The sequence below is a fragment of the Embiotoca jacksoni genome, unplaced genomic scaffold, assembly GCF_022577435.1.
Source record: "Embiotoca jacksoni isolate LCO1_2020_lvr unplaced genomic scaffold, fEmbJac1.0.p SCAF_72, whole genome shotgun sequence".
In the NCBI taxonomy this organism is placed as follows: domain Eukaryota; kingdom Metazoa; phylum Chordata; class Actinopteri; family Embiotocidae; genus Embiotoca; species Embiotoca jacksoni.
The window spans coordinates 1,050,658-1,077,932 of NW_027185428.1; the positions used below are offsets into that span (position 1 = coordinate 1,050,658).

At 43.9% G+C, this 27,275-nt stretch overlaps 1 protein-coding gene across 5 annotated transcripts in view; it reads left to right on the forward strand.

Annotated features, from left to right (window-relative positions):
• Positions 1 to 868: 868 nt before the first annotated feature.
• LOC138215306 (diacylglycerol kinase beta) overlaps positions 869 to 27,275 on the forward strand; it is a 127,013-nt gene continuing 100,606 nt past the window's right edge. For 2 of the 5 annotated variants that reach the window (XM_069177391.1, XM_069177394.1), the window contains exons 1-3: positions 876 to 1,152; positions 18,935 to 19,350; positions 23,487 to 23,563. In XM_069177391.1, coding sequence (XP_069033492.1) covers positions 19,287 to 19,350; positions 23,487 to 23,563 — 141 coding nt within the window. In that variant the 5' untranslated portion in view covers positions 876 to 1,152; positions 18,935 to 19,286. Of the gene's footprint in view, positions 1,153 to 18,934; positions 19,351 to 23,486; positions 23,564 to 27,275 lie in introns of all 5 variants that reach the window. The other 3 variants (XR_011179718.1, XM_069177393.1, XM_069177392.1) reach the window with 3 other exon arrangements.

A 27,275-nucleotide genomic window follows, 5' to 3' on the forward strand; every position in this document is an offset into this window, starting at 1 on the left:
GGTTTAAGAGGTGCTGTAGCACATTGACTTTGTTTTGCCTTTGAAAAGAGCAACGCTTGCTGTCTCCTTATTTTTCTAGTGTTCCTGTTATGATAAACTACTACTACTACTAAAAGATTTTGCACCACAGGCCTGTCAATCAAACAGACACGCCCCCAAAAACAGGTCTTCTTGAATCTTCTTTTCTAATGAATGAGGGATTATTTTCAGATGGACCTCCAGAAAACTAATAAGAAGGAGTGACTTTAGCTAACAACACCGAGATAACTGATGGACACATTTTATTCACTTTGGATTTGATGAGAGAAGTTGAATGGGAGTCTATGGAGCCGGAGGCTTTTTGGAGCCGACCTCTAGTGGCACTCGGTGGTATTGCATCTTAAGGAACCTCCCCATTAGCCAATTTTTTTTAAACTCGGAAGCTAACTCCACTTTTATATACAGTCTGTGCTTCAGTGCCAAGCATATAGTGGGCATGATTTCCCGTGTTGTACACAGGAGCTCCATTTGAACACAACATAAATATGGCCACTTTTTTACTTCCGGGTCATTTCACTCAGTCTGGAACCTTCCTCAGCAAAGCTGACACTTAAACTGGAACTTAAACAAAATTAGCCTAAAACGGGGCAAATCCTTTTCTTTTTCTATCTTTTTTGCAGCTATTCATTCATTGGTTTATTTTCTGCTTGTTATTAGCTAATTAAAAGACATGCGGTGCTTTTGTGCAATTGTGTCAACATTTAAAGAGAAGAAAGCATTCACAGTTGTTGATCAGCGAGACATAACGAGGAAAGAGAGCACGAGAGGAAGCCGACCAACACGGGGAAGCTGAAAGGAGCGCGTTAGCCATGCGCGTGCGAGTCAGAGAGAGGAACGGGGAAAGGGAGGGCGATAGCGGGAGAAAAAAGCCTTCATTAATTCAGGCTGGATGGGAGGGATGTTGGTGCTGTCCTGGCTGAGGCTTCACTACCTCCGCCGCCGTGCTGCATGGAGCTGAGTGTTTGGCTGCTGTCGGCTCTACGGGAACCAGACGAGTTCAGTCCTGCCACACGGACACCGTCCGTCCGTCTGTCCGTCCGACCAGCCGGGTCTTCATTCAACCATCAAACAGGGATGTTACATGGACGGTAGTGGGAGCAGCAATGGCCAGAGGTAGGACAGACTTTCTTGTGATTACTCCTCCTGTGTTCTCCCATGTCTGTGTTGTTCTCGTGCTTCCATGTCGGTGCGCGCGCTGGTTGTTGTCATGACTTTAGTCTGATCTGTCTTTGCTTTATGGCACATTTATCTTTTTGCTACTGCATAGGTATACCTATTTGTTTTTTTTCTGTTTTTTTTAGCCAATTCAACTTCATAGGCTATATACATATACATACATATATATGTGTATATGTATGTATGTATATGTGTATATATATATGTATATATGTGTGTGTGTGTGTGTGTGTATATATAGAAGATGCCTTAGGAAGCAGCTGGCCACAGAACAGTTCAGCACACAGGATCAATACAGTAGTTTGATCAGCTGGTTTTTGACACACCTCTCTGGGTCAGGTCAATCTTTTCCAGGAAAAAACATCTTAAAAATATCCTGACAACATACTCCAAGACAACGATTCAGTGACCTTAGTCTGGACATTGAAATTCAAGGGCAAAATCATGGGGAAAAAAATCATGTAGATCCTGGACATCAGCAGGATATATTAAATTAACAGAATAATTATTTATACTCCAGATTATTATTTTTATCTTGAGATAACTGCCTTTAACAATACATCTAATGCTATTATATTTAAATCTGTGATGAAACTGTCCTTATGTTGAGTATAGGTTGCCTCTTTGGGATGAATGGCGCTTAGCTGGAGACTTGATTTCTCATGATTGATTTCCAGTGGGGCATGCTTAATTACATTTCATCAAGCCATTACCGAATGCAGGGTTATTTGTTCCTCGATAGCATCCACCTGGTTGGTGATGAACACGAGGGACTGATCCTCTTCTGTGAGAGAGGGCAGAGCTGTGCGAGTCAGAAGAAGATCAATAGAGAAAAAGAGAGAGGCAGAAACACGATAGAGCGTCTGAGCGGGAGGCTGAATGGATGAGGATCATTCAGCAGTGCTGTCATGCTGCCCACATTCACGGTGTGCAGCGTACAGTACACGGCCATGTGTGTGCACACTGCGTGAGGATGTTGTGAGCATGTTGAAATGATGGTAGCACTTGGTGCAGGTCTGTGAAGACGGTGCTGGAAGCCTCCTGCTGGGGACCCATCAGACAGTAATTCATCAGGAGGATTAAGAGGTGATCAGTCACCTGTCTGAGTGAGGATCTATGTGATTAGGACCAGAGCAGGCGCACTCCAATTCAAATTAATTCCTTTAATTCCCATAGTGACCCGAATAGAAGATGATCCCGATTATCAAACACCACCACACAAGAAACGTGAACATTTACCAGAGAAATGAAGTGACGGAGGTGTTCACCACATGAATCTTTAAAACCAAACGCACTCATTATTGTCACTTATTCAATCAGTAGCTCTCAGCATCACAGCGCCCCTCACAGGTGACTGGAAGCATTGTTGTTAGCTCCACCATTATGTGCACTATTTGATGTCCAGGCAGAAAACCTAGATAGGTGGTTGGCTGCTGAGCCTTCAACCCTTCCCACCTTGAGGATTTCTGTACCGGCACAAGATCTGTAATTGAATATATTTCAGCCGTTTTCTGGATTTCATTTTTGAAACAGTGTCAACAGGTTGAACTGGCTGAATGTTGTTCAAACCCATGTTTTGGCCTCTTGAAGGCAGCTTTGTTGTTTTTAAGTCAGCATGGAAAAGTTGTTTATGAGCTTTATGTCACCACCTGGTGATTAAAAGTCCAATAATCACTTTCTTTTAACTGTTTTTTGTGTCTTTTAATGGTTAAATTCCCCTCTTTGTTCACCAGCTTTACTTTGTGATGTCTGAGCACATAGAGCACAGAGTCTTTTTAGAGCTTTTTCTCTGAAAACAGCTCACTGCTGTGGCCAAAAACTGTTGCTGTGAGAGCAAAAACATTCAACCAAAATCCTAAAGTTGCAGGCTCAAACTTATTATGAAGGTGATGATGTCCTAATCACTGGAACTGACCCATTTTGCATTGTTACAATAAAATTGTCATAAAATGGTGATCATTGTCACACTAAATAAATTGAAAAAAACAACATAGTCATCCAGCCTGTAGTTATTTGTGATGTTCATGTCTAAATAACCACTAAACCTTAAAAGCCAAAAGTCACATCAAGAATAACATCTATTAGATAGATAGATAGATAGATAGATAGATAGATAGATAGATACTTTATTAATCCCTCAGTGGGAAATTTTTATATTACAGCAGCATTTACAGGGCAAAAATATTGAATATAATTTAAAACAAAATGCACATTCTATACAATAAAATAAAATAATATTAAATAAACTAAACTAAGCTAAACAACAGTGCAATGAATTAGAACAAACCAACAGACAAAACAGCAGTGCAAGGGTGTTATTGTTGTGTGATTGATTTGACCAGAGGTGAGTTATTGTACAGTCTGATTGCAGTGGATAGGAATGAGCTCCTGTATCAGGAATGATCTCCTGTATCTGGAACCATCTCCTGTATCTGGAATGATCTCCTGTATCAGGAACCATCTCCTGTATCAGGAACCATCTGCTGTATCAGGAATGATCTCCTGTATCAGGAATGATCTCCTGTATCTGTCCTTGTGACAGCGGAGCTGGATGAGTCTTTTGGAGAATGTCCTCCTCTGTCCCTGCAGCAGGTGGAGAGGGTGGTCAGGATTATCCAATATGGATAATAGTTTCCTCAGCGTCCTCCTCTCCACCACCTTTTCCAGACTGTCCAGTTTGCAGCCAATGATGGAGCCGGCCTTCTTAACCAGTTTGTTAAGTCTGTTGGTGTCACCGGCTCCAATGCTCACCCTCCCTCCCCCCCCCCCCCCCCCCCCCCCCCCCCCCAGCAGACCACAGTGAAGTACAGTTCACTGGTCACAACAGATGGTAGAACATCCTCAACATCTCTCTGCACACATTGAAGGATCGAAGTTTCCTCAAGAAAAAGAGTCGACTCATCACCTTCTTGTAGACAGCGTTGATGTTGGTCTTCCAGTTCAGTCTGTTGTCATGGAGACACCAGGTACTTGTACTCCTCCACCATGTCCACCTCCTCTCCCAGAACTCTCAGCGGTTGTGGAGCCGTCGTTTTCCTCCTGAAGTCGACCACCATCTCTCTGGTCTTGGCCACGTTCAGGAGGAGGTGATTTCTACCAGCCCACTCCCCAAAGTCCTCCACTACTGCCCTGTACTCCTCCTCCCATCCATCCTTTATACACCGTCCACTGACTCCTCCTCCCGTCCATCCCTTATACACCGACCACTGACTCCTCCTCCCGTCCATCCCTTATACACCGTCCACTGACTCCTCCTCCCGTCCATCCCTTATACACCGTCCACTGACTCCTCCTCCCGTCCATCCCTTATACACCGACCACTGACTCCTCCTCCCGTCCATCCCTTATACACCGTCCACTGACGACTCCTCCCGTCCATCCCTTATACACCGTCCACTGACTCCTCCTCCCGTCCATCCCTTATACACCGACCACTGACTCCTCCTCCCGTCCATCCCTTATACACCGTCCACTGACTCCTCCTCCCGCCCATCCTTTATACACCGACCACTGACTCCTCCTCCCGTCCATCCCTTATACACCGTCCACTGACTCCTCCTCCCGTCCATCCCTTATACACCGTCCACTGACTCCTCCTCCCGTCCATCCCTTATACACCGTCCACTGACTCCTCCTCCCGTCCATCCCTTATACACCGACCACTGACTCCTCCTCAAGTCCATCCCTTATACACCGACCACTGACTCCTCCTCCCGTCCATCCCTTATACACCGTCCACTGACTCCTCCTCCCGTCCATCCCTTATACACCGACCACTGACTCCTCCCGTCCATCCCTTATACACCGACCACTGACTCCTCCTCCCGTCCATCCCTTATACACCGTCCACTGACTCCTCCTCCCGTCCATCCCTTATACACCGACCACTGACTCCTCCTCCCGTCCATCCCTTATACACCGTCCACTGACTCCTCCTCCCGTCCATCCCTTATACACCGACCACTGACTCCTCCTCCCGTCCATCCCTTATACACCGTCCACTGACTCCTCCTCCCGTCCATCCCTTATACACCGACCACTGACTCCTCCTCCCGTCCATCCCCTATACACCGACCACTGACTCCTCCTCCCGTCCATCCCTTATACACCGACCACTGACTCCTCCTCCCGTCCATCCCTTATACACCGACCACTGACTCCTCCTCCCGTCCATCCCTTATACACCGACCACTGACTCCTCCTCCCGTCCATCCCTTATACACCGTCCACTGACTCCTCCTCCCGTCCATCCCTTATACACCGACCACTGACTCCTCCTCCCGTCCATCCCCTATACACCGTCCACTGACTCCTCCTCCCGTCCATCCCTTATACACCGTCCACTGACTCCTCCTCCCGTCCATCCCTTATACACCGTCCACTGACTCCTCCTCCCGTCCATCCCTTATACACCGTCCACTGACTCCTCCTCCCGTCCATCCCTTATACACCGTCCACTGACTCCTCCTCCCGTCCATCCCTTATACACCGACCACTGACTCCTCCTCCCGTCCATCCCTTATACACCGACCACTGACTCCTCCTCCCGTCCATCCCTTATACACCGTCCACTGACTCCTCCTCCCGTTCATCCCTTATACACCGACCACTGACTCCTCCTCCCGTCCATCCCTTATACACCGACCACTGACTCCTCCTCCCGTCCATCCCTTATACACCGTCCACTGACTCCTCCTCCCGTTCATCCCTTATACACCGTCCACTGACTCCTCCTCCCGTCCATCCCTTATACACCGTCCACTGACTCCTCCTCCCGTCCATCCCTTATACACCGTCCACTGACTCCTCCTCCCGTCCAACCCTTATACACCGACCACTGACTCCTCCTCCCGTCCATCCCCTATACACCGACCACTGACTCCTCCTCCCGTCCATCCCTTATACACCGACCACTGACTCCTCCTCCCGTCCATCCCTTATACACCGACCACTGACTCCTCCCGTCCATCCCTTATACACCGACCACTGACTCCTCCTCCCGTCCATCCCTTATACACCGACCACTGACTCCTCCCGTCCATCCCTTATACACCGTCCACTGACTCCTCCTCCCGTCCATCCCTTATACACCGACCACTGACTCCTCCTCCCGTCCATCCCTTATACACCGACCACTGACTCCTCCTCCCGTCCATCCCTTATACACCGACCACTGACTCCTCCTCCCGTCCATCCCTTATACACCGTCCACTGGCTCCTCCTCCCGTCCATCCCTTATACACCGTCCACTGACTCCTCCTCCCGTCCATCCCTTATACACCGTCCACTGACTCCTCCTCCCGTCCATCCCCTATACACCGACCACTGACTCCTCCTCCCGTCCATCCCCTATACACCGACCACTGACTCCTCCTCCCGTCCATCCCCTATACACCGTCCACTGACTCCTCCTCCCGTCCATCCCCTATACACCGTCCACTGACTCCTCCTCCCGTCCATCCCCTATACACCGTCCACTGACTCCTCCTCCCGTCCATCCCCTATACACCGTCCACTGACTCCTCCTCCCGTCCATCCCCTATACACCGTCCACTGACTCCTCCTCCCGTCCATCCCCTATACACCGTCCACTGACTCCTCCTCCCGTCCATCCCTTATACACCGTCCACTGACTCCTCCTCCCGTCCATCCCCTATACACCGTCCACTGACTCCTCCTCCCGTCCATCCCTTATACACCGACCACTGACTCCTCCTCCCGTCCATCCCCTATACACCGTCCACTGACTCCTCCTCCCGTCCATCCCCTATACACCGTCCACTGACTCCTCCTCCCGTCCATCCCTTATACACCGTCCACTGACTCCTCCTCCCGTCCATCCCCTATACACCGACCACTGACTCCTCCTCCCGTCCATCCCTTATACACCGTCCACTGACTCCTCCTCCCGTCCATCCCTTATACACCGTCCACTGACTCCTCCTCCCGTCCATCCCTTATACACCGACCACTGACTCCTCCTCCCGTCCATCCCTTATACACCGACCACTGACTCCTCCTCCCGTCCATCCCTTATACACCGTCCACTGACTCCTCCTCCCGTCCATCCCTTATACACCGTCCACTGACTCCTCCTCCCGTCCATCCCTTATACACCGACCACTGACTCCTCCTCCCGTCCATCCCTTATACACCGACCACTGACTCCTCCTCCCGTCCATCCCTTATACACCGTCCACTGACTCCTCCTCCCGTCCATCCCTTATACACCGTCCACTGACTCCTCCTCCCGTCCATCCCTTATACACCGTCCACTGACTCCTCCTCCCGTCCATCCCTTATACACCGTCCACTGACTCCTCCTCCCGTTCATCCCTTATACACCGACCACTGACTCCTCCTCCCGTCCATCCCTTATACACCGTCCACTGACTCCTCCTCCCGTCCATCCCTTATACACCGTCCACTGACTCCTCCTCCCGTCCATCCCTTATACACCGTCCACTGACTCCTCCTCCCGTCCATCCCTTATACACCCGACCACTGACTCCTCCTCCCGTCCATCCCTTATACACCGTCCACTGACTCCTCCTCCCGTCCATCCCTTATACACCGTCCACTGACTCCTCCTCCCGTCCATCCCTTATACACCGTCCACTGACTCCTCCTCCCGTCCATCCCTTATACACCCGACCACTGACTCCTCCTCCCGTCCATCCCTTATACACCGTCCACTGACTCCTCCTCCCGTCCATCCCTTATACACCGTCCACTGCAGAGTCATCAGAGAACTTCTGCAGATGTCTTGACTCTGAGTTGTTCTGGAAGTCAGTTGTGTAGAAGGTGAACAGGAAGGAGACAGAACAGTTCCCTGAGGAGCTCCAGTACCACTGACCACCGTATCAGACAGCACACTGCCCAGACGGACAAACTGTGGTCTGCCTGTCAGGTAGTCAGTGATCCAGGAGACGGTGGACGAACCAGTTACATGTCAAAGTGTTACTTGTCTCTCTAATTTCATTTCACCATGTCAAACAGAATCAGCTTTAACCTCTGGATCCAGCTGGAACATTTCCAAAACATTCAGTTCAGCAGTAACTCCCTTCACATCACAGACTGTGTATAAAAGTGGACGTAGCTTCCACTGCAATACCTGCGAGTGCCACTAGAGGTCGGCTCCAAAAAGCCTCCGGCTCCATAGACTCCCATTCAACTTCTCTCATCAAATCCAAAGTGAATAAAATGTGTCCATCAGTTATCTCGGTGTTGTTAGCTAAAGTCACTCCTTCTTATTAGTTTTCTGGAGGTCCATCTGAAAATAATCCCTCATTCATTAGAAAAGAAGATTCAAGAAGACCTGTTTTTGAGGGCGTGTCTGTTTGATTGACAGGCCTGTGGTGCAGTCAGGTTACAGCTATCGGTGGGCGGGACGTAGTATCGTCAGGTTTCCAATCAGATCGGTCAGATCCACCTCTGGCTCCTCCCTCAGCTTGTCCAAATATGGTCACTAACTTTGAGGATGCTATTGACTTTATAGTTTATAGCTGTCTCTCTCTATATTAACATATCTCGTGCGAACAAATTAATTAAAATGTGTGCATGTAATGCTACCTCGTGGCCACGATTTAATTTATTTTTCTCTCCTGAGCTCTGTACATTTGACCTTATTTGTCTCGATCATCACACTTTGTATTGCTGCTTCAAAATTGAATCGTTCCACTGGAAAACCGCACAAAATGCCATCTGGTGCACACGATTTATTATCTCGTGGGCGCGATTTCATTTTTTTTTTTCTTTCCAGGGCTCCATACAAATGTCATGTTAGTCTAAAGGTAAAAGTGTTCTGAGTGTCCACATGGTGTCTGATAGTCTCTCTCTGAAGGCTTTTATATTGTTGCACTCTATTATAAACACAGAGACGTTCACTTCCTGCCTTGATATCATGTCAAACTTCCATTCAGTGAGTGTGATTGTCTGTTTCAGACGCTGTTTGACAAGTTAACTACCGTAAAGTATACAAAGGTCCTTATATACCCATTAATGCTGTCCTCAGTACAGCTCAGAGCATGTGGTTTGGTTTTTATCTTTGATCTGAATCAAAACCAGGAATTGACCTTTGCTATAATATTTGATCAAATCCAAATACAGAACATGCTGTTCATGTGATACTGTCATACATTACTGACAAGTATTTTTCACCTGAAAGTAAAGATTTGTGACATTACAGTTAGTTTTTGGCTCAATATGCATCTTACACAAGTGAGATGTGAAAACTTGAAACCAGCAGAATCAATACATTGAGAACTGACTTTTCAGCCGAGCATCTTGTGTCCTGCATTTAGTCTTCAGGACAAACGATATTCACATTTTACACGTTTTTCATCCAAGAATAATAATTTGATTTAAATTTTTGTGTTTTAAAACGTATCTGGAAGAGATATAGTAGTTACTAACAAAATGATGGACGTTTTGCCTATGAAGGGTGTAGATAAAGCTTGGCTCTGGGGAAAGAAGTATTTCATTCATAATGCCGCTTCATATAGATGACACCGATCCATCACAGGCAGAGGAAGAGCCGCTCCCCTTTAAGTACAGTACAGTCAGTTGTTTATAGCTTGGCCTTTCCATCTGACTCTGCGTTTTACACACAATCCCCCCCCAGTTGCCATGACACCCAGACCTTCCATAAATACTCCTGGTATTTGTGAGGCTACATCCCCAGTAGGCTGGAGAACAGCAGAGCTCATCACCATCATAGTGTTCCCCTCCAGTGTCATTCTGCACTGTGGTCGTTAACCACAGTAGATCACCGCACAGCACACATCCATGTCTTTTCCTTACGTTGACAATGGACACCTGCTGTTGGCCCAAAACTGGTAGAAGTTTAGCAGATGTTGGTTGCTGTGAGCTGTGAACACTGAGATTAACTAACGCAGAGAAGATCCATCTTCCATTCTTTAAAGAGGAAGTGAAAACAGGCAGTTGGAACAACAAGGGTTGAGAGATGAAGATAGTCTGGGACAACAAGCAGGAACAGTGTGTGTGTGTGTGTGTGTGTGTGTGTGTGTGTGTGTGTGTGTCAGCGATCAGGAGCAGTCCTTTTATGGGTAAAGATGGAGCTCAGTCTGCAGCCCCTAAGGTCATCCATGCCCACATGCAGTTCGAGAATCAGTCACTAAATTTGTCTTGAACTTTGTCTGATTACCTTTGATGCAGCACATTAAATACCTCGTACGGAAAGAAACTCAGAAATGTTTTCCACTGCTGGAGAAGTGGTTCGCTTTGGGACGAAATTAATTTAGAGAGGGCATTTCTCATGTGCTATGTTTGTGATTCCCTCTGTGTGTGTCAGGGGAGGATGTATATTAAATTAAATTAAATACCAAACAGAAATAAATAAGACATTAAAGTCCTGATTTACTAAGATCTCAAATAAAGGTACTAAATTGTGTGCTTTTTCCAAAATTTTGCACATTTATTTTGCACCCGTTTTGTGGGTGATTTACAAAGTAATTGCATCATTGATATCAGGTGCAAATCTCTGTATTTAAGTGAGGGTTTGTGTGTTAAAGTGATTCCAGCAATGGAAAACAGAGCGACCGCAAAAGGAAATCTGATCCCATTGAAATTAAGAAATATAAATATAACAAGAACAAAACCCTTTATAGGAGATTATCAGCAAAAAAGTCAATACTGTGGGAAAAACAAAAAGGAGAAAAAAGTCTTCATAATAAAACGTCAACAATAAAACAGGACGGTAGATGAGATCTTCTAACAAAGCGATCAGCAGGTCCGGATCTTTCTGTAATGAGCAGCTGATGTTTCATTCAGTTCCTGGAGGTCTCGTGAACCTGATGAAGCTACCTGTGAATTCTGCAGGACTCATTCAGGATGTGACAGCTCACCTGAATAACAGGACTGGAGGGAGATCCAAGCAGAGATACGCTGGAACCACCCAGAGGCAGCAAAATGCTGAGTCGGAAGAAGTTCTGACTTTGCTGGTATTTCTTGGCTCCTCCTTGTTGTTGGCTGTCAATCATCTTTCAGTTCATTCAATAACTCAGAAATATCATCGCTGGACAAACGATATTTCTGATTAATTTCTTCCTCTGACATCAGAAATGTTTAACGGGTGTAAAACCTCGTTCTCTACGTATTCTCTGGTTTCCTGTGTCTCCTTCAAGCACCTTTTTTACACCTTCAAGCAGAAACGTCCAATATTACATATGATGCCGGAAAACATGCAGAATGGACAACGTGTGTTAAACTGCACATTTGAAAGATGCAATCCTCACTGCACGTCATTAGTAGATCAGCTGGACATCTTTTTGCAGGTGGTGTGAAGTTTGCAGGTCATTTTACACACACAGACCTTCAGTAAATCAGACCCAGGTACAAAAACTCCCAAATCTCTACAGGATGTCCTGCATCAACCAGAAGCCAGGTAAACAGTACCTCCAGTTTTTTGATTGTTTTGATCAAAAATGTTTGATTCTGTAGTGGATTTTCTCAAATATGTCGATGTAATTGACAGTTTTATTGGTAATAAAGTGAGTTTTGTCTGAAAAGACGTATTTTATGCAGTTATTACTTTCCACACAGATTCTGCTGACGACTTTTTTTGCGAATAAAATCGTGGGAATTAAAAAAGAATTGCAGCCTCCTGTAAATATTGCAGAGTTTGCTTGAATTTGTTTTCATTAATGCGATCGCAAGATGGTGTTTTTCCGGGAGGCACTTGGTGACATCACATCTGAATTAGACGCAGAGAGAATTCCCAAAGAGCTGCGTTTGATTCCCAAAAAAAATGAGCACACAGAAAGGTTTCTGGTCTGTTGCCTGTATCAGCAGGAGCACATGATGTGTCTGCGTCCTGCAAAACCATTTCAAATCCTTTTTAAGCTCATGGACAACAGTTCTGTGTTATGTGAGGTTTTATAAGATTTGGGGAAATATCTTCACTTAAAATGAGCACATCAATAACATGAGGGAATTCCCCTAATTTTGGTTAAAAAAAAAAGAAGCTTTTTCAGGAAATCCTTGTTGTCATAATTACAATAATTAATACGAGATTATGATTACTGAATGACTGTATGCAGTAAGTTTGGGACACAGCACCAAATCACCACGACACCACAGCTCTCGATGTCTCTGACCGTCTGTAACGTAACCTCCTCTCAGACCACCGTCTCCTTCTGTGCCAAACACAGACTGCAGAGAACAGCCTGTACATTCAGTGAACTGAAATGATTCTCTAGGGCTTATTTTTCGACAATCGGACCTGTAGCACTCAGTCACTGTCACCAGCCATCCAATCATAGTGGAGGAGGGGCGGGACAAACATGGTTAACCACCGATACCGGTCACTGATTGGTCCGTCTCTCAGATCTACCAGACTGTATTCACAGCGAAGAAAAGTGAAGCTGTGAGCGGCACTCGGTGCAGACGGACTCGAGCGGACCTGCGTGGTGCATGTAATTCTCAGCGGGCGGGCAGAACTCAACATGATACCCGTCAGGATATCTGCATATATAAACTGTGGACAACAGAAAGGGAACTCTGTTTTACGGTTCATGAATCACTGAACATAAAAACAACCAGCTGTAGTCTCTGGTCGTCTCTTCTTTACCCTTTGAACCAGTATTCCTCTGAGTGTTGTCATTTCATCGTTGACTCTGCTGCTCTGCTTCACATGATGTAACGCTACCTTGTTATTGATGGAGGAAGAGACAAGGCGCCATGGTTTGACGTGGCTGATGTCCTGAATAAAAATGTGGCAAAACTCTTGTCATTTAATAAATGAGATCGCATAGAGGCGTGAAGTGAGATTGTGATTTAATGAATTGTGCTGCCCTAGTTGACAGTGCTTTTGAAAGTACTGTCACTGTCAAGGGAAGGGCGAAGGTCAGCACTGCAGCTTTAAATGCTAATAACTTAGCAGTTTGAAAATGTTTACTTAACCGCTTGTTCAAAATGTGTTAGTGTCTTTGGCATTTTATCAATCGGGTGGTTCCTCTTAACAACCTCTCTTTATAGTTCAAGTACTATAAACATATTCTTCAGCATCTTTGAACACTACAAAGAGCCTAATGAGCCGTTACAGGCACTGAACAAAGCAGAGGGAACCTGCCATATTATTCCAGTGATTCAAGTGCCTGAATGACTAACACTGAAGAAGTGCCCCGCTTCGGTCTCCAAGGTGAAAGAATTAAAACCTCAGCCCACACGCACTTCAGCTGTTTGATTGGCTCGTTTTAAAGAAAGCTCTGAATGTGCAGGCAGCACTGCTGATGTGGATTTCAGACACACACAAACACACCTACACAGGAGAATGCAAATCTAATCCCGAGCAGACAGGAGCTGCTGCAGGTGCTTTACAGCCACCGACCAGGCTGGACAGTTCCTGGAGAGTATGTTCCATTTCTGTGACCCACACTTGTTGATAAAGGGGTATACAGGATTCATGACATTGCTGTTAAATTTCCTGACTTTGGCAACGAGGTGTTAATTGGGTGAAGTATGTGCCCCTATTATAAACATTTACATTTAAGATTAGTGTCCCAGGTCTCATTGCAGCCTGTGTAACGTGCCACTGAGCTCTGGTGTCGATGAACATTTGAGGAATGATCCAACAGTTTTAATGAGAATGTGAAAAAATAAATATGGGGCACCAAAAGCTCTGCCAAGAAATTTGAGCTTCACTGAATAATAATAAATAAAACTGCGAGCAGTGATATGCGGGCTTTGTCGCTGCGTCCGTCAGGGAGCCAGCGGGTCGGGTTTGTACGCAGCTGTGGTGTTCACCACGCCTGATGCATGTGCCAGGTTTGATGAGGTTGCGAGCATCCTTTGACCTTAAACAAACAACTTCAATTGGCATAACGAAACGTCCAACTTTGGAGCATCCCCATGGCGACGCTCGGGCGTGCCAATTCATCATCAATAACGTGTAAACACTATTCCTACCCGATTTGATGTCGATGTGATCAACCAGCTGGAAGAAGCATGTAAAAGTGTGCAACATCTCATTTCATGTTGCCAGCAGGTGGCGCTATGACTATGACTGAATATGACCATGCAGATGTCTTCAGGATGGAACTTTTATCAAACATGTAAAGTTTTAAGAAGATCGGAATATGTACATAAAAATTACAGCAACTTGTAGTTTCATGGTGTGACGGCCATTTTAAGCGTCTCATCCACCGTTCAAAAAGTACACGACCTTTTAACTTCTCATCCCAAGGGCCTGAAGACCAAATTTCAAGTCAGTCCGATAAATTCTGTTGGAGTTCGTCAAAGTACAACACGTGTAACTTGCCAAAAAAATGCAAATTCCTGTTGAGTTCAGGTCATGGTACCGGAGACTTTTTTGTAGACGTAGGTATGATACACGTGTGCACCGAATTTCATACATGTAGGTGAAAGTAGGCACCGGTGCTGCAGTTTAAAGGGTGCTAGCGAGCTATTTGGCCACGCCCACTCACAAAACCTATACAAAATGTAAATTTTTGTCACGATTGACAGGTGTGCCAAGATTCACAAGTTTTTGAGTATGTTAAAGCTGCCAAAAAGGCAACTCTTGTCAGAAAAATAATAATTCCTTGAATTATGAAGGTGCCTTCGCACCACTCGGGTCCGAATAATTAACGGAGGTTTCTCCAGTTGTTCAGTTAGCTACCGACCCAGTTATAGCGAGATGTCTATATTTAGAAGTGCTTGGATCGTGACAATTATCTCAGTCCTGTAAGTGACTTGTGTTTGACACAGAGAAGCTGCTGTGTGGATGCTTTTATCATACGGTCGCTCAGCCGTCTGGTTTCCGGCAGCAGACCGTGAAAACGCTCCACTGCAGCTATTTAGACACTCTTCCTGTAGCGAGGGCCTGCTTAGCCCACAGTTTCCTGCTCAGCCCTCCTCAGCGGGATGTCGGTCACAAACACTGTTATGTTGAAGCAAACTGCTTCACAACTTACAGTTCTGCCCTTTGCTTTTGTTCTCCTCTCTGTCTTTTCCTCTGTGAGCATAATTAATGTGCCTGTTTACCTTCCCTCCTCTTCAGTGGTATCACTGTAATCATCATCACTATCCTAATTTGACAGTCCTGCTCTCCACACACGCTTTATGTCTTGGAACACTTCCTGGTGGTGAATTTCTGGACATCAGACTGGAGTTGTGTTGGACTTGATTGAGTGGTAATAAAAAGATCCACATTTATCTTCCTGCGAACATAGTTCTAGTTCTAGGAATTTGGGTGAGTAGTTAAGATATTTCTTATCTTCGTGTTACGAAGAAAAAGTTGAAATTAAAACGGAATGCAATATTTTGCAAATCACATAAAATCATATTTAATTGAAAATAGACCAAAGACAACATATCAAATGCTGAAACTGAGAAATTATATTTTCATGAAAAATATATTCTTATTTCGAATTTGATGCGGGCGAAAAAGTTATGACAGGGTCAACAAAAGACTGGAAAATTTGTCTAACGCTGAAAACTAATCAGGTTCCCATGGCAACAGATCAGTAACATGATTGGGTATAAAAAGATGATTTCAGAGAGGCAGAGTCTCTCAGCAGTGAAGATGGGGAGAGGTTCACCACTCTGTGAAAGACTGTTTGGGAAAATAGTTCAACAATCTAAGGATAATGTTCCTCAACGTAAAACTACAAAGAATTAGTGGATTTCATCGTCTACGGTTCATAATATCATTAAAAGATTCAGAGAATCTGGAGAAATCTCTGAACACAAGGGACAAGGCTGGAAACCAATATTGGATGGTGGTGATCTTCGGGCCCTCAGGCAGCACTGCATTAAAAACACACTATTCTGGAGTGGAAATCACTGCATGGGCTCAGGAACACTTGTGAAAACCATCGTCTGTGAACAGTTCAACGCTTCACTCATTCATTCAACTCTTTGCTAGAAAGCTAATTTCTGATTAATTTAAGCATAATGTTAAATTATTGCTTCATAAATTCAAATGCTTTTCTGTGGTTCAATAAAGAATCCACTTAGTTTGTTTACACTGAGAACACATGCTCAGTTTCATCTCTTCACTGTAACCGTAGTGATCTGTCTCTCCATAGCTGCTGCTCTTTGTTGTGTGTCTCTGTGACATCACAGCTACACGGTTGCCGGGCAACCTCATGAACCAAAAGGAATCCCTCTGGTCATAGGGGAGGCACTGCACACTTGATTGGCACATGCTGTGCTTCTGTCACACACTCACTGTGTATACATACAGACCCGTGTTCCCTTCACGAGTGACATCACTAAACATATGAAGCCCATTAGAACATGCAGCTGTCGCCTAGGGCAACCAGGAAGGAAACCCTTTTAAGTGGAGAATTATGACACAGTTTCACTTTTAAACACTGATTGATCGCGTGAAAGGAAAAACTGGAGGTATAAATCCACCTAAATATCTTCTCTGGAGCAGCAAAGGTTTTGAGATGTTGATGATGTGCACTTCCTCTGCAGTTGATCGTGTTAGTCATCCTGTGCCGCTGCACTTCAGCGCTGTCGACCGGATCCCAATCTCACTTCAACATACTGCTGTTTACAAACTAAAGAACTCACAGGTCATTTCTGTTTAGTTTTTAATGAATCTTTGAAGGCATAATGTTACATTTTTGCTGACTATATCTAAATCTATAACACTTTTGTTGAAATTGTATATTATTACGAATCAAATATTTTTCAGTATTTTGTCATATCGTCAAGAATATCGATATCGCAAAAAATATCCAGATATATGGTGATGGTGATAGTATCTTAGAGCCATATCACCCCTCTAGTTAGTAATGTGTAACTCACTTTAAGAAGTCTTTTCTTTCTAAGAAACCTTGAAAATGCAAAGGTTCTTCAAGGGCTCTTTAAAATGGTTCTGGCTAGAAGCGCCGCCCCTCCAGTAGAATCCTTTTGGTGTGAGCACCACAAACCAGTGTACTGATTTAGTTGGTTCAGGATACACTGAGTTACATTTGTTAAATTCATGTGAATGACATAACTGATAAATCTGAACTTCCCAAAGGAGCTGTAAATATATTACTGTACTTTCAACTCTCTTTAGTCTGTTGTTTCCAAGTCTGTCACCTGAACATATTTAGTACATTTTGATATAAAGAAAGAGTTACCACAATAGTATAGTTTACTTGATTAAAAACTATAAATTGAGTCTCATGAAGTCACTCTGTAGCCTTCACTTGTCTCCTCCTCAGTGTCCTGACGTCTTCATCACCTCACCGTGAATCTCTTCGTTCATATTTCACTCTCATCTTCCTCTTTTCCCTCAAACTCTACCGTCCGTCCTCCCTCCGTGTGATAGAGATGCGATCTCTGACAGCACCTTTAAGGTCAGTCAGGCACGGAGAAGTGAATCCAAAGAATTTGAATGGTTGAAGGCTGGACATTTACAGGTCAAAGACAGGACAAGAATATTATAACATTCATCTTAGTAACATAACGGTGACATGAAATCTGAATATTCAGGTTCATAAATTGAGAAATTAAAGTTTTATCTTCGTTATAGAGGATTAACCAATCATCAACCAGCAGTGATGTCATCGTTGGTTTGTGAACGTTATGAATCCTCCAGTTCAGATTCTTTCCGTCACCATCTTTACTAGTTCGGAGCGGTTTGGAGCAGGAACTGACCATATTTGGACGAGCTGGGGGCGGAGCCAGCGGTGGATCTGACCGATCTGATTGGAAACCTGACGATACTACGTCCCGCCCACCGATAGCTGTAACCTGACTGCACCACAGGCCTGTCAATCAAACAGACACGCCCTCAAAAACAGGTCTTCTTGAATCTTCTTTTCTAATGAATGAGGGATTATTTTCAGATGGACCTCCAGAAAACTAATAAGAAGGAGTGACTTTAGCTAACAACACCGAGATAACTGATGGACACATTTTATTCACTTTGGATTTGATGAGAGAAGTTGAATGGGAGTCTATGGAGCCGGAGGCTTTTTGGAGCCGACCTCTAGTGGCACTCGCTGGTATTGCAGCTTAAGACACTTCTGCTTTGGTCTCATTTTACAGACCTGAAGCTACGAACACTTTTAGTTACAGTCTGTGGTTTTGATATAACTAAACTCAAAGGCTGGCCCAAAAAGATAATTTTGTGGTCATAAGTGCTCTCTAGTGGCAAAACAAAGTAACTGCACTATAGAACTGTGAGTTGTATACAGCCATGTGATCATGAACACCGTGAGCAAAGAAATGCTCGGCAGTAACGACGCTCTACATCATATGCAGACGCAAAAAATATCACAGTCCTAACATTAGTGATGAAGACAAGTAAGGTACATGAGCAAGTAGTATGAAACCATGGAGGCAGGTGGAGACCACGGCTAACACAGCAGCATCCACTCAAGCAGCATTAAAAACATAAAGCGCTAGAAACCAAAACTCTAGGAATCAATTATATCTGAATATGAGGGTTCCATATAAGTAAAGGAATGATTTGACTCACGTTTATGCATCAAAGTATGACCTCATCAACTACGGCAAGTGCACAAGGACAAAACTCTCAACTATAAATTGCCTTAACCAGATGATAACGTAGAAACAGTCGACTTTCTGATACTCCTCTTCCTCTAAAAGCACTTTGAGATGTTTGTTTGTGTTTTGACTGCTAATATGAAGCCGTTCATACACGATATATTTTTTACTTCAGAGACTATTGATGACCTCATTGATGTGTTATGTTTTCTCTCCCCTCCTCTTCCTCTCTTCTGTTTTGCAGACCTGCTGAGACACCTCGTGCCGTCTCTGAGTGGAGGACCAGTTAAGGTCGATTTGTGGACGTACGCCTGACTGGACTTTATTCTCCCTGCTGCAACACGCAGCTGAACCATATCGACGAGTCGACGAAAAGCAACAACATTTTGTATTTTGCGACTCATGATGACAATATAAATATTCAGTTAAACATCATCTTTCCTCCGTGCGAAGTGTTCATTGTGAAGAGGCAGAGATGACATCCCAAAACTTATTCGCCTTTGTCTCATCAAACAACTCGACCCGAGGATAACCGTCAGTCCCCATAGCGACGCTCGTGGACCGACAGGCAGCGCGGCCCGCCGGCTGCAGACAGGATGGGAGACAGCTGGGTGTGTCTGAGCCCGGCGGAGTTCGGCCAGCTGCAGCAGTACAGCGAGTGTGAGTACCCTCCATCTAAAACACATATGTCTTTCAGCTCATTAAGACTCAGACGTGTGTGTGTGTGTATCCGATGTAAAACTAAATATTGTGGTATTCATGCTGAAGGTTTCATGCAGCATTCAGGAGACTTTTACGACTGCTTTACATTTTTCAGACTTCTGGTTGTGTTCAGCACTTTTTAAGATGTTCTGACATCTAACTTTTCATTTTGTCAATTTAACAAAACATAAAGCTGCCAGGAAGCCAAAATCCAAAAAGTCCAAGTCAACATGCCTGTGCTTTACTCTAAGTTAAATGTAAATTCCAGGGTAAATCAATAAGTTCCCAGATTACTACTCATGTGGCAGGGAGCAGCAGAAAAGTTTAAGCTTAGTAACTTGGGTCCTGATGAGGAACTGGTACAAATTTAGTCACTCCATCATCATGTGAGTTCTGGTGTTGGTTCAGTGTTCTGGTTCTGTGATTTCTCCGTGAACATGACCAGAGGCTTCACGTCAGGTTTACTATCAAACTCTGGAAATCATCAACGGAGACTCTGACGATGCTTCAGGAGGTCTGAGACCACGAAGACACCCGGAGACGTGTTCTTAGAGACGTTCAGGACGTCTCCGTCCAACTCTGGAAGAAGAGCATCAGGAGAACCAGCTGGTTTTCTTTGAGGGTTGGAGTGAAACCACGGAGCTCTGCTGGACCTTCTGAGACATCCGAGGACACACGGTCACTTCTAATGACCCAAACTGTGTCGCCATGGCAACAGGGTTCTCCAACATGACAACACAATCGTAGCTCCTCACCAGGTTGGTTTCCATTAGACTTCTCTCTGTTCACCAGAAAGTTTTCTGAAACTTTGATGTTCGCTCTGATCAAGTTTCAGGTGTAAAACATCACAGACGCTCCAGAACGCTGCTCACAGAAACATGATGATGATCAAGAGATGATATTTGTACCAGTTACTCATCAGGGTTTTATCTTCCTGCTCCTCCGTGTACAAGCAGCAGTCTCTGCACTTATGATTTAGCCTCGTATAGTGACACTATGATTGTGATATTCTCAATGTATTTAGAGACGAGTCATATTTAAACCTGCAGCACGTAGCTTTCTTTTCTCTGTTGGTTAGAGTCCGTAGAAAACACTGATGACATCATGAACTCCACAGGAAACGACTCGGCTGCTTCTGTCTTGAATGCTCGATGAATTAAATAGAAGCATTAAACTCCCACAAAATGACCGTCTTCACTGTCACAATGGGAGGAGATGTTTAGCTTTAGCTGATTAGCTTTCACCTCATCAGGTCCGAGCTGATTGGACGTAAAGCAGCTTGTTCATTTCAACAGGCTTATAAAAGCAGTCTATTGGTGATGTTGTGAATTTGATAGCCTCTACCTTTTACAGGTTCAGGGATATAACGATCTGTGACATTAAGAAGGAGAGCAGGACTTCAGCCGACATGATTCCTTCATGTTGTTTTTCAGAACAACCGTGGCCGGCGCTTCCCTCGCTGAGCTGTATTTGTTAGTCAAAGGAGCGTCTGTCTGTCTGACTGCTGCTGTCTGTCTGTCAGTGAGGAGGATGAACTGTGTTACTCTCAGCAAGGCATCACTGTCCTACAGAGGTGCATGAATAGCATGCAACATGTTAGCTTCACTAGTCCGAGGGACGAATAGAAATACTAAGATCAGAAGGAGTAACTGATTCCCAATGGTTCATTGAATTAACACCTTTTCTCTCTGTTCTCTATATTAACACAAAGTGGTTTTAAGCATCGATCCAAGCATCCTTGTTCCCTCCATATTTAATGCAGACGGTCCGTCAGGTCACGTGTGCGCCGCAGTTTCTGAGCAGCTTCATCTTCCAGCGGCGGCGTGTCAGATGTGTTTTATCTTCCTTCCTCATTCAGTCATATTTCCTTCATTTCTGTTCTTCTATCAGGTAAACGTTGTTAAATGGCTTCTTTTTTATCCGTTGTGTTCATGGTTGTCATTTCCTACTTTGTGCTGCAGCCTGCAGACAAAGTTAAAACAGCTGCTGAGTTTTAATCATTAAAACATGAATCCTGTTTATTGTGGCACTATTTCACATCGTGTGTCTGCAGCAGCAGGAGAACGTATTTCTTGTCCAGATTTAAAGAGCACGGCGGTAGATGCTGATGAAGTGAAGCTTGTTACGACCAGTAGTTTACACATGGGTGTTTTATTTTGAAAACTTTCCCGGAGTTTTATTTAGTTTTCTCGACAAACTTCCTGCCGATCCGATCTGCTCTGTTCAGATCGCCGCGGTCTCCGAGCGTCTTCCGTCACAAACAGACTCGCTGTCTATCATTAGCGTGGCGAGACGCTGAGAGACGGGCCGCGGTGCCGCCGGAGACACGGAGAGACGGGGCAGCCACTTTAATAACGGAGATTCACTCTGCGTTCAGAATCACACACTATTTAGTTTTACTTGTAGTACGGACTGCAGCTACCTTACAAAGTACGTACTGTTGCATGTAGTATGTACATGTAGTATGTACATGTATGTAGGACAAACTACTGCATCATAGAAATGTGACCTTTGACCCACTTTGTCACATCTGTTGCGATCCGCAGCGCAACGTTTGAAGTAAAAAGAAAAAGGAGGCGAATTGGAACGAGTACGCTTCCTTTGAATGTCTCTTCTTCTTGTTCTTGTTCTTCTTGTCCTTCTTCTCCTTCTCCTTCTTTTCTTCTTGTTCTTCTCCTCGTCCTTCTTCTCCATCTTCTCCTTCTTCTTCTTCTCCTTCTTTTTCTTCTTCTCCTTCTTTTTCTTCTTCTTCTTCTTCTTCTTCTCCTTCTCCTTCTTCTCCTTCTTTTTCTCCTTCTCATTTTTCTTTTCCTTCTTCTTCTCCTTCTTCTTTTTCTTGTCCTTCTTCTTATTTTTCTCCTTCTTCTTTTTCTTCTTCTTCTCCTTCTTCTCCTCCTTCTCCTTCTTCTACTTCTTATTTTTCTTCTTCTCCTCCTCCTTCTACTTCTCCTTCTTATATTTCTTCTTCTCCTTCTTCTACTTCTTCTTATTTTTCTTCTCCTTCTCTGGCTCATTCGATGTGACGTATCTTCCGCTGCAAAGGAGTGTGGGTCAGAACAGCTGGAGTGTGAAGCTGACCTGCAGACTGCAGAACAGGATGATATAGTAGAACATCCTGGTACTTCAGGTCTACGAGGTTTAACATGCTGAGTATTGGGACATCCTGAATCTGTTTCTACTGAACAGTCTGGTCGTCTGGATGCTGGAACTCTGGTTCAGTCCAGCAGGAGAACTGCTGGAAAATATCCTTCAATGTTCCACATTCGTTAACTTTAACGTACATCGTTCAAAACTCCTCAAAGTTGACATGTTTGATACCAGTTGTGTTGTTTGGCGCCCTAAAGGTGTGAAATCAATCAAATCAACGAGCATCGCTGTAAGCAACCACACCGAGGTGAAATCTAAACGTTCAGCAAGCCCTGTTGAAAAGTTGTAAACCCGATCGTTAGCTTCATTATTATTCAGCAGAGTTGACTTTGATGTTGACTGGTTTGATGTCACGTGAACATTTTTCCTTTATTACAGTCAGTTATAATCAACATACTTGTTATTTTATTTTGTTGGTCCTACTTTGAAATCAAAACATGAGTCTTAATGTGAGTTGTGTTAAAGAACTATGAATACGTGTTTGGCAGTAATCAGAACTGTTCACACTGACTGGTTGAAATGAAATGTTGGAGGACTTCTTCTTGAACGTGTTTGTAAAGCTGCCTGCAGGGATCAGCAGCAGAACGTTGCAACGCTGCAACGCTGACCGACTGGACCCAGAAACACCCTCAACACAGGACATTTCATGTCTTTACTGACAATTTGCAAAAAAAAACACAACAGAGATGGTAAAAAGCGTGGCGACCAGGCAGAACCAGGACAGTCTAAAAAACGGCCAAACATCAGTACCAAACGGGACAGTACCAAAGGCTGCTCAACACATGTTGCTCTTCCTATTACAGATACGTTTTTAGTTTGCATATGTGATGCACCATATTTATTGAGTTTTCTCCAAAAGATGCTCAACAACATGGTGCCGGGCCGTCCAAACTACATGAGTCAGAGCTGTAAACGTAAGAATAACTCTGTTCTGTGTTTCTCTGCAGACTCCTCAAAGAAGCTGAAAGATGTGCTGGAGGAGTTTCACGGTGAAGGAGTCCTCTCCAAATATAATCCTGAGCAGGTGTGTGGACCCCGACTCCCTCTTCCATCATCCATCATAGGCCTTCGTGTCTTTCTGTCATATTCTGGCTGCTATTCTCTTTCTTTCTGGCACTTGGACACAAACACATTGTGACGTCATCCGATGCTGAAGCTCCTCTAATGTTGGGTGATATCGATCATCGAAATGCTGAGTCATCCACCGACACACGCTCAGCATTAAATGTGCCACCTGACATCAGCTCCCAGCTGTGTTATAGACTGAACAGACTTCATTTGGACTTTTGACAGTGTCACTAATTTTTAGGACCCGAGCACCGAGTGGAGCGAAGGCCCTGTTGTAAAGCAAGGACTTATTATTGTCCTTCTGAAAAATGAATATCCTTTTTGGCTTTAAGATGCTCAGAAACTCATGAAACTTTGCATAAAAATTCAGCTCCCATGTAAATGGAAGTATTTTATATGTTCTGGCCATGGATGTCACAAAATGGCTCGCTACCGCCCCCTAAAATGAGATCTCGAGGCTGCTTTCACCGACATGAATGAAATTTGGTGGACGTGTATCATACGCACATCTACAAAAAAGTCTCTTGGCACCACGACTTAAACTCAACAGGATGTCCGCCATTTTTTATTTAGTGGCCATTTTGGCGATTTGTACGTGTTGTACTTTAACAGGCTCCTCCTACAGATTTTATTGGACTGTGCGAGCGTTTCACCATGAAATTAAAATTGCTGTAATTTAAATGTAGATTGTCCGATCTTCCTCAAACTTTACATGTTTGATAAAAGTCTCACTCTGAACACATCTGCATGGTCATATTCAGTGATCATCATAGCGCCACCTACTGGCAACAGGAAATTATATTTTTCATACTGTCAGGTCAGAATAGCCTGAAGACGTTGCTGATGATATATTGAGAAGACTGTATTTGTCAAAGGGCGTCACCATAACGATGTGACGAAGTTTGATGTTTAGCCATGACACATGAAGGTTTAAGGTGAAAGGATGCTTGAAACCTCCTGAAATGTGGCACTTACATGAAGCATGGTAAACTCCATAATCTGCCGGCTCCCCGATGGGGCAGGTGCTCGGGCCCGCATATCACCGCTTTTTATTTTAGGTTTGACTCACATTTCTATGCTCACATATTACCCATGAACACTCAATATGAACTTATTAGCTGACTTGCTTAGCAATTGTCAACCAAATTACATAATTACACCATTTCATCAGGTGTGACACATACAAGGGAGAAATTTCAACTAGTTTCATCCTTTTCTTTGCTTTTGTCCTCTGATAGAAGTTTTGATAGCAGAAGTGGAACAGACCTCTATACAGCCCTACAAACTCAAAACACACTCACCAAATATTTCAAACTGTTCAAATGTGACACAAAGCTAAATTCACCCAGAATGACAAGCAATCACAACACAGTAGACTGTGCTAAAGTGGCCAATGAGCCCTGATCTGAGTCCTGTGGGACATCCATGGAGAGACCTTCAACCTTGAGTCTGGACAAGTAACATTAACTACGGACGGGAATTTCAAGCAAAACTACTATTCCAAATTCACTCTGCACTATTCGATTTTTCTTTGAATATTTGCTGCGTGTTCTTCTTCTCCTGATGTTATTTAATGCGGCTGGCAGGCAGCTTTTAGGTGCATTACCGTTACTTTCTGACGGGAGTAACGCATCACAGCTAGGCGCCGGTAAAAATAGGGGAAATAAGGAAGAACGAAAGTCGTATGTACTTATTGATTTTGGAGATTGAAACGACTATTCAAATATTCAAAATCCGTGATCCATCCCTAATTTAAAGTGCAACTTAACTGGTTGGCAAAGGCATAAAACAGCAAGGCGGCAATTCTAGTTTTACTCGTGTTTTGTGGTTCTTATTTTTATGGCACACTTTGCACTTTTAAGTAAATATTGTTTAAATATATACATTCCAAAATTCTGTGAAAATGCTAAGTTTTTAGTCAAATCACCAAATAAAATAAATCAAATGCTAACAAACCGTTCTTTTAACCGTGACTGCACTCAGTCTTGTTTTTATAATTGTAGTTGTAATGATGAAGGTCCTCATATCATAATGAAATATTCATTATAATCGAATCCATCTTTCATGAGTGGTTTATTGTGCCTAAACCTTAACCAAAGTATTGTCACCTTATTCGGTCTGTTACTTGTTTTCAATGCCAATTTTTAACAGTTTATCTTTGGCATACTTTTTCTATCCCAGTTATGTGTAATTTGGAGGTTGTGATTGATGATGGTGATCAGCCCCAACAAACCAGCTCCACAGTTACTGCAAGGGTGAATGTATTTATAATTGTATAACTAATTAATAACATAAATATATATATAACATTCAAATCAGCATTTATTTTTCACTTTGGCATACTCTGACGCGTGGTCATCAGATTACTCCGTATTTCCACCTCATTTTCCTCTTTGTTCATCAAGTTTTGGATCAGCATGACAACAACTGTGTGAAAATCAGTTCCTCTTTTAAAAACACACGTTGGCATTTTTTAAAAATGATAAGCTATATTTAGCAGACCGAGGATGCCAAGTTTTTACCCCCTCTTCGTTGGTTAAAGTCTGGCCGAGCCGGTCTCAACTGAAGTGGTGATCATAGAATAACACTCGCATGCTTTTAGTGTGATAACGTCATACTTCAGATGGACAGATCCACTCAGCCGGTCTGGGATCTGCATGTACAGCCGACATTCAAGACTATCTGTCAAAATATGAATGCAGCTGTTTGTATTTCCTGATATCTACAGTGTAGGATGTGAAAAGTCGGTGTGTTTTCTGTGGCTCGTGTGCACATGATCCCCTTGTGTGAACCTGCTGTGCTGCACACACACAGCAATTAAAACCTTATGGCTTGTTTGGCCAAAAAAGGAGAAGTGAGTGATATGAATAATGTCTGGCAGGCCTTCGGAGGTTGTTGAGCTGCAGGAGGATCCTCATCACGACGTGTTCTTCAGTTATAGCAGCTCCAAACAGAAGCGTATTAGAAGTATATTTGTCTTGGCGTGCAGAAGAGATCTGCTTTACTTTGTCCTATTTTGATGTGAATCGAGTGGTTTCTGTGAAGGAAAGGGTTTTAATAGACACCACAGTCTGATTACATTTACAGGTTTTATTTGCATTCACTTGCATCCATCTGTTTAAAACCTACCCGAAATCTTGACCACGTATTAAACACGACATGTTATCTTTTCTCCGGGAGCACAAATAGACAAATAGTTCAACAGTAACAATAAGATTAACTTTATTGCTGAAAGGGTGATTTAGGTCTTAAATTGTGGGGATTTGGGAGAAAACAAAGTTTATATCATTGAACAGTGAGAGCTGAGCTTTGTTAAGAAGTCCTGGATGCTTCAGGAGGAGGAGACATGGGAAGACCACAGAACTAATGCACCGACTTTAAAAAAGATTGTTTAAATTCTTTGGCAATAATGTCAAAGCGTTCCTGAAACATTGTGTTCACAGTTACCTTGACCTTTGACCTTTGAGCACCAAAATCAGTTCTGTAGAGGCGTACTTAAAATATGAGCAAAATTTGAAATTTCTTTCAAATATCTCGTTGGTGACCATGGGTCAACGTGAGGTGACAATAACTTTGACCTTCAACCACTAAAATGTCATCAGGTTGTTGTAGATGATAAGGGAATTTTACGCCGAGTAAGTTTGAAGAAATTCACTCAAGGTGTTTTA